General features: G+C 53.5%; 1 protein-coding gene across 1 annotated transcript in view; it reads left to right on the top strand.

The window, feature by feature from the left end:
* Positions 1-3,110, top strand: part of LOC103204180 (actin-like) — a 27,926-nt gene extending 24,816 nt beyond the window's left edge. Inside the window, exons 9-11 of the mRNA XM_007949327.1 lie at positions 279-407; positions 486-602; positions 2,996-3,110. Of these exons, the coding sequence (XP_007947518.1) occupies positions 279-407; positions 486-602; positions 2,996-3,110 (361 nt within the window). The remainder of the gene's footprint in view (positions 1-278; positions 408-485; positions 603-2,995) is intronic.
* Positions 3,111-8,705: the final 5,595 nt, after the last annotated feature.

Genomic DNA, 8,705 nt, shown 5'->3' with positions numbered 1-8,705 from the left:
CAAGGCACAGTCCCGATGTTACCAATCCACACGGCAGGCCATTAATTCAAGTCCATTGAAAGTCCCAAGATCAGCAGAGCATGGCAGGCTGCTGAACAACGACACGGCTCCATGCAGGGTCCAAGCATGCCGTAAGCTAGTGAAGGTTCCCCAAGGCTTCTCCTTATGTACAGGAAGCAGACCACATACCCAAAGGCTCCCAGTAGATTCCACCGTGGAGTTGATTGCCAGTCTCATCGTGGGGAATACTACATCCAGCTGCCCAGCCCCTCAACCAGGCTGACACACGAACTGAACCACCACATCGTGGGGCCTGTGGGCCTGTTGGTGCTGCGGGGAGTCAGCGCCAACGCCTGGCGGCCCCTCGTGGAGCGGAATGAAACGCCCGGTCCTGCGTCATCCCCACGGTCAGGGGCAGGGCAGAGCACTGTGATCCACACAGATTGTCACCGTCTGACTTCTGCTCAGCACACCGTTCTTCCCAGTCTGTCTGAGTCTGGACGCTCCGCTGACGCCCTTCAGCATCGCAGGACACGCAGGGTCCACGGACAGACGGGTGGGGCTGTGGGCCGGGAATGGAGCGTGTGCGTCCCACCTGGAAGGTGAGAATTCCATCACTGAACCCCACATTTGGACTTGGGGGAGGACAGATCCCTCAGCTAGGATTACCCACATACTATGCCACTTCCAAAGTCTGTGGCCTCTTTATATTGTCAGAAAAATTCACGCAATCCTGAAGGCCTCTTAGCACAGCCATCCTCTTCCCTCCTGATGCCGTGGCCTCGTTATGTCTGTTATGTGGCGTTGCAGCCGGTTCTGGGACGCTAGGGAACTGCAGGCCTGCCCGTGCCTTGCATCCCATGTTGGCAGTCCTCGTTACCTGTGCCTGTCGCAGGGTTACATTAGGAAGCCGTTCCCCGTCTTCTCCCAGACCCAGTCTGTTCGTGCATGTCATCTCCTGTAAGATTACACCCAGGTACACACGACTGGGAAACATCGCCAACCGTCCACCCGCTCGCTCAGCCTGCAGCCCTCTGGCCGTCATCACATCATGTTGTCGTTGTTAGGTGCCGTCGAGTCGTTTCCGACGCATAGTGACCCCATGCAAGCAGAATGAAAACCGTCTGATCCTACGCCAGCTCCATGATCCTTGCTATACTTGAGCCCATTGTCGCAGCCACCGTGTCAGTCCATCTCGTCGAAGGCCTCCCCTTCTTTTGTGGACCCTCCACCTTACCAAGCATGACATCCTTCTCCAGGGAATGGTTCCTTCTGACAACCTGACCAAAGTAGGTGAGACCAAGTCTGGCCATTCTCGCTCCCAAGGAGCATCTCGGCTGTAGTTCTTCCAGGAAAGACCGCATCATAAGGCACAAATTTATAAGCATTGGTTACCGTGGAGGCAACTCCAGCTCACGGCGCCCCCATGTGGGTCAGAGCGGAACTGCGCTCAGCACGGTTTTCAGGGGCTGGTCTCTCAGAAGTAGACCCAGGCCTTTCTTCCAGGCACCTCTGGGTATTTCATCACTGCAAAAAGTCAAGGAAAGGTTTACACAGGGAAGGACGTTTTCTTTGTTGGTTACTCAGGAGGAGAGGGGAGGGAAAATTGCTAGATGAGTTAACAAATGCACATATACATGTACATGAATATGCGTACAAACCAAGGACTCAGTGGTTACGGGGGGGGGAGGGGAGGCTTTGGTTTGCGGGGCACTGAGCTCGTGCTTATGGTGGTGGCGTGTTTAGGAAAAGGCCAGCAGGAACAGTGACGCAACGTGAAAGATGCCATCAGCGTCCCTGGGCTGTAAATGGGGAGATGGTTATTTTGGCGACTGTCTCGTGTGTTTTCACCATAATAAGAGTGAAACAGCAGCAGTGGGTGACGTCACTGCCTGGACGGGTGCGTTTGGAGTGGTGCAGGGCTTGAGTGAGTGACGGCAGTTTCCAGGGCCTCAGTGGTCCTGCCTGAGATATGGGGGTGCAGATGCACCCTTCTCCCAGCCTGGGGTGCTCTGCCTGGCACACGGGGCGCCTCTCAGAACAGGAGCCAGATGGTGCATGGCTTCCAAGACGCCTGTGCGAGGGCCCGGGGCAGAGGTCTTGAGAGCTGTGTGAAGCGTGGCCAGGCTTCCTCCAGGCTGTTGCTGACTGCCGGCCTCTGGTTTCTCATCTGTGTTTTCTGATTTTCCTACTCGACACGTTTGTCTCACGTGCGGTCTTTGCGACGTGCATGCTGTGTCACATCCTGTAAAATGCATCGAGGTGCTGAGGGGACTTCGTACTCTCGCTGGCTCCGTCCTGTGCAGCCAGAGGAGGTGGCTGTGGGCTGTTCCACGTCTTCATTGTCGTCGGGCGCTGCCAAGTTCAGTGGGTGATCCCCACTCAGCCACCCCGGGTGACAGCAGAACTGCCCACAGGGTCTCCCGGGCTCCCATCTTTGTGGAGCAGACGGCCAGGTCTTTCCCTGCAGAGCCGCTGGGGGTTTGAGCCACCACCGACCTCTCGGTGTGCAGCTGAGCGCTTAGCCACTGTGCCACCAGGGCTCCTCTGAGCATCTTTACAAGGTGATCAGACAGGAGGAAGTAGTAACACTGCGGGCAGGTGCACAGGGACCAGAGGCCTTCGTGGTCCCCAGGGCTGGGGAGGGAAGGAAGACACGGGCTTAGGGGACACAGCCCGTGTGAAGGGGCACGGGAAGGTCTGGGAACGGCCGGCTGCGGTGGTTGGACAACGCGAGGATGTAGTGTGTGTCCCTGGGCTGTACGGTGCTGCCGGTACAGAGGGCAAACACTGTGTGGTCCGGTGTGAAGAACCCACGGGAACCACTGAGCTGCACCCATGCAGGGGGACGGCTGTCGGGGAGGCTGTTGAGGGCCGCGCGCAGAAGCGCTCTGACCGACGCCTCGTTTGACTCCGCCTTCCCCTGCCCTTCTCTCTCCCTGCCCTCTGCCCCACCCCCCGTCCAGGTGTTCTCCTGCCCTTACGCCATATACAGCTGTTGGGTCGGGGGCTCCATCCTCTGCTCGCTCTCTACTTTCAAGGACATGTGGGTCACCAAGGACGAGTATGGACACATTGGCTCCTCCATCGTCAGCAGAAAAAGCTTCTGAGCACTGGCTTCCTGGAAGCCACTGTCACTCATGTTGTCCCAGGGCTGGCATGTGCTTGGCTGAAATGACTGGAACTCGGAACCAACTGGGATGCAAGGGCTGCCCTTCCTTCCACAGCCTTTAACACAGTGGGTCACACAGGTCAGCGCCTCTGCCTCTTCCTCGGGGCCAGGTTTGCAGTGGGCACTCCAGGGGCTAATGTGGAGTAAGGGCTGTGGCTCAGCCTCCTGAGAAGCCGTGGTGGCGCAGGGGTTAAAGCACTAGGCTGCTAATTGCAAGGACAGTGGTCTGAACCCACCAATCACTCCGCAGGAGAAAGATGTGGCAGTCTGCTTCTGTAAAGATACAGCCTTGGAGACCCCGTGGGGTGTTCCACTCTGTCCTCTAGGGGCACTGTGAGTTGGCATCTAACAATAACGACAACTTCGTCTCCCAGGGCTGCTGTAACAGAGATACCTCGGGGGAGGGGGCTTTAACAAACGGATGTCTATTTCCTCACAGTTAGGAGGCTGGAGGTCTGAGTGCAGGGCGCCGGCTCTAGGGCAGGCGCTCCCACTGTCAGCTCTGGGGGCGCTCCTTCCTCAGCTTCTCCTCAGCGTTCCGTGGAGGTCTCCACGTGGACTCCAGCTCTCCCGTCTGCGTTTGCCGTCTCTGTGCCTAGTCTGCTCTCTGTTCCAATTCAAAAGTCATCGGGGTTAGGACACACCCACACTATATGGCTTCATTAACATGACCAAGAAAACCCTATTCTAGATGGGGTGACAGCCTCAGGTGCAGGGGTTCAGATTCTAGTACGTATCTCGGGGAAAACAATTCAATCCATAACACATGTCAGTACAAAACAGAAGACAAGAAGTTGGAACAGACTACGAGGAACAGATCCTAAAGAGGTGGGATCCGGGACACGAACAGGTACGTGCACGGCCATGTCTGTCGCAGCACTATTCACAATAGCAAAGAGGTGGAAACAGCCTAGGTGCCCATCAGCAGAGGACTGGATAACCAAACCGTGCTGCATACACACAATGGAATACTATGCAACCCTAAAGAATAATGAAAAATCTACAAATCGCCTCATAATGTGGATGAACTCGGAGGACACTATGCTGAGTGAAATAAGCCAGTCACAGAAGGACAGATATTGCATATAAAAAGTCAAGGAAATGTTTACACATGGGAGGAAATTTTCTTTGTTTACTAGGGAGGTAGGGAAGGGGAGAGGAAAGCCATGGACAGTAGTTAAGAGACAGATGTTTATTTGGTGAAGGGAAAGGCAATATAACGGAAGTGTGTGATCATAATATCACTATGGAAAAGGGAGACGCTGTTGCAGACGTGCTACTGTGTGGTCAGTAACGGCACATGCTAATGGACGGTGGATGCTGGTGGACGGGTGGGGTCAGGCAGGTGCAGGCGGATGGGAACAGACCCACGGCCGTCCGTAGGTTTGACCGATGATGTTCCTACGTACGTATTTGTATGCGCTTCAAAAATGTCCACATGCAGTTTAAAGCCTGTGGGACAAAGTTCGGATAACTTCTTAGCCACAACTAAGCACCTTGAGACAGTGAGTTGCTGGGCCTGCAGGCTCGGAACCATGGCCATGGGTGACATCAGTTCAACTGGCATAACATAGGACATACAAATTGTCCCACCTCTTACTTTGGTGGGTAGTGACTGGGGTCTTAAAAGCTGGCAAGTGGCCTTCTAAGATGCAACTTATTGGTGTTCTCGTCTAGAGCAAAGGAGAATGAAGAAGTCAAAGATGTGTGGACTCAATCCCAAGGACTGATGGGCCATGTGGGCCTCAACCCACATGACCCTGAAACCACAAGAACTAGGTGGTGCCTGACTACCAATGCCAACTTGGAAAGGGGTCAAAACTGGAGATCCCGGATGGAGTAGGAGAAGAAAGGTGGAACAAAATTCAAAATAGAGAACTCCAGTTTACTGGTCAGATAGATATGCGTGAATCCCCTGGGACTGTGGCCCCTAGTCACCCTTTGGGCCTGGAATTGAACTCACTCCTGTGGCTTGGCTCTCAGGCAAACAGTAGACAGGCCTATGCGGTGAAGAGTTACACCAGGGAGATGCACTCCTCAACAGTCATCCGCGGGAGATCAGAAGGGCAACATTCACACAGGGAACAAGCTGGGGTGGGGGAGGTGGGCAGGAACACGTAGGAAGGAAGGACGGGGAGGAGCCACAGGGAGGAGGTGGCAGGAGAGCTGTCCCACTGCGGGGATCGCAATCAGTGTCACGAAACAGTGTATAAGAACTGTCGAACGAAAAATGAATCTGCTCTGTAGAATTTCACCCAAATCACAATAAAAAGTAGAAAAAAAAAAGTTGGACTATGTGCAAATGGATGAGTGACCAGTTTCGGTGGACCATCACGTGGGTTTGCTGTGCATTGAAATCGATTTGATGGCGCCCAACAGCAGCATGGTCCCTGCGAGGCCAGCCCTGTAACCACATGCTGTCTGGTGGCAGTGCCACTGAGTTGGTTCTGAGTCATGGCAACCCTGTAACACAGCAGAGTAGAGCTGTCCCAAGGCTGGCATCTTCATGGAAGCAGAGTGGTTTGGACTTTGACCTTTTGGTTAGCAGCTGAGCACTTAACCGCCGCACCACCAGGGCTCCTTTAGTATGTGCTGTGGAGCGTAATCATGAAGGAGTCCTGGGCGGACGTGCTCTGCTTTAACCAAGAGGTTGGTGGTTTGAACCCGCCCATTGGCTGTAGGAAAAAGGCATGGCGGTCTGCTCCTGTGTAGATTACAGCCTGCAAACCCCTGTGGGACAATCTGTTGTGTCCCACGGCTCACTGGGAGGCAGAACCAACTCAGTGGCACCCAACAACATTGAGAAGTTTGATGGAAGGATTCAGTGAAAAGTAAAAACCAAAGAACCATGAGAAACTGACAAATCCACAGTCATCGTTGGGATGTTCAAAACATGTCTCTCGTTTTAAAACATGGGAGGTACAGACAACAAAGATGAACCCTTCTGCACATACAGTACTGCATTGTCAGTGAAGACAAACATTGATACATGGGTGGATAGATGGGTGGACAGGCTGAACTGGTAGGTATGGGGGAGGAGCTCTGGTGGCATAGTGCCTAAGGCATTGGAGTGCTAACCAGAAGGCTGGCGGTTCAAACCCACCAGTCACTCTATGGAAGGAAGATCAGGCAATCTACTTCCATAGAAATACCGCCTCGGAAGCCCAAGGAGGGGTCACTGTGAGTCAGATCCAACTTGACAGCAGTGAGTTTTTAGTTTGATGCAGGGGGGAGTATACCCATGACCATTTATAGGGTTGGCAGACAATGTTTCTACAAATGTATTTGTATGGTCTGTAAGGATTTCCAGGTATATAGTAGAGCTGACAAGGGACAAGGTTGTAGTCACTTCTTGGCCACAACCAGCTACCCGGAGGGAGTGAGTAGTTGGACCTGTGGGCTCGGGACCATGGTTGCAGGGGGCATCAAGCTCAATTGGCATAACAACCTATACAAAAACATTGTTCCACATCCTACTTTGGTGAGTAGTGACTGGGATCTTAAAAGCTTGCAAGTGGCCATCTAGATGCAATGACGGGTCTCTCCTTGTCCAGAGCAAAGAAGAATGAAGAAAAAGACACATGGAAACAATTAGTGCAAGGGACTGGTACATCATGTGATCCTCAGCCTATATGACTATGAGACCAGAAGAACTAGGTGGTGCCTGGCTACCACTGTTAACCACTCAGAGGGGGATCTCTGTAGGAGATCCTGGACAGAGAGGGAGAACAATGTGGAACAAAACTCAAAATCATTAAAAAAAAAAAAGGGGGGTGGGGACCAGGTTTGCTGGTCTGATAGAGCCTGGTGGAACCCCTGAGACTATGGCCCCTAGCTGCCCTTCAGATCTGGAATTGAACCCACTCCTGTGGCTTCCAGCCAAACAAGAGACAGGCATACGAGCTGAACATTTACATTAGGTAGATACACTCCTTGGAGAGATCAATCATGAAAGAATAGAAGGGCTGTTGATGCACAGGGAGACAGCTCAGGGGGCAGGAGTGCATGGAGGGATGGACACAGGGAAGAGGTTAACTACAGGGAGGAAGTGGGAGGGGAGTTGTTGCATTGTGGGAGATTACAATCAATGTCATGAGACGAAGTGTATGTGAGCTGTTGTATGGAAAGTGAATTTGCTCTGTAAACTTTCACCCAAATCACAATAAAAAAAACACCACTTTTCTTGGTAATAGACAAGGCAACTAGGAAACAACAACAATTCCAAGGATATGAACAACATAGGGCTGTAGAGTGTGGCCAGTGGTTCACCAGGACCGGCCCCTCGTCTTCCGGGTACAGGTAGAGAACATGTCCCAGCATCCCAGGCACTGGGGCGGCCAAGGCTCTGAGTTCTAACCAGTGTGAGGTGAGGGAGAACGGGCCTCACTCCTTCCAGGGTGGACGCATACACACGCCCACACACGATCCCCACTCGGACTTCTCCCTTCCCGCTGGCTGGCTGGGAGGTGACCTCCAGCTGACCTTGGGAGCCATGGGTGGAGGATGGAAGACCAACAGGATGGGAGGAGGCTGGGCTTAGAGAGGAAGCATTCTGATTGTTGACTAAATCAGCCTGTAGCGGCCAAGTCAGCTCTGCCTCACAGGATCCCACATGTCCAGCGGGACAGTCCCACCGGCTTGTCGCGGCCATGACCTTTTTGAAGCTGATCACCAGGTCTTTCTTCTGAGGCACCTCTCGGGGGGCATGAACCTCAACTTTTCAGCCAGCAGCCAAGCACTCAACTGTCCGTGTCACCCCGTGGGCGCAGTGAATGACCTGGCATGGCTCTTGTAGACACAGTCTTTGTGACTCCCACTGGATTACTGAGTGGGTCCATGCAAATAATGTGTGTAGAACTCTGACTGGGACTGGTTAGTTTTGTCACTGTGCCAGGCTTAAAATGCGCCCTCCTAGAGGGAGAGGGGATCTCACTGCCATCAAGAGAGAAGAGCTGGAGGTGAAGTGGACTGTGTCCTTGGACCTGAGATCCCTGTGCTGGACGTCTGTGGTTGAGGGACACCCAGCAGAGAGAGACGCTTGGCAGAGAGAGACGGTCCACAAGACAGAGCGTCAGGCTGACCTGGCCCATGGGGTGAGCAGGGCAGAGGCCAGGCCGAGAGGCCAAGGCCCAGAGAGGCACGCCTGAGGGCACAGCAGAGGGGAGACTGTTCTGATCGAGGACCTGGATCCCGAGCGTGTTCCCGAACCTGACTGGTAGCCCGTTGCTTCCCTGATAAACCCCACAACCATGAGTATTGTCTGTGAGCTCTGTGTGGCCACTGCAATGAATGATTGAACCCAGCAGAGAAGTAGTGAGTGCCATGGGGCAGACGGTTGGTGTCAGAATTGGTAAAAGGTTGGAGGCTGGCACCATGTCTGGCCTCATAAGGACAGGCCTTGGGCTGCAGCTGGTGAATCTGTGTCCCTCTTGTGAAGTTAGAGGAGGTCGGAAGATGCTGCCTCCTTGCCCGTTTTGCACCCAGGGACTCTTGCTTCTACCGGTGGGTACTCAGTAAACAGACATTTACGTTA

The sequence above is a fragment of the Orycteropus afer genome, unplaced genomic scaffold, assembly GCF_000298275.1.
Source record: "Orycteropus afer afer isolate SDZICR_OR568_19922 unplaced genomic scaffold, OryAfe1.0 scaffold00244, whole genome shotgun sequence".
Classification (NCBI taxonomy): Eukaryota; Metazoa; Chordata; class Mammalia; order Tubulidentata; family Orycteropodidae; genus Orycteropus; species Orycteropus afer.
This window is presented reverse-complemented; position numbering and strand designations above follow the sequence as displayed.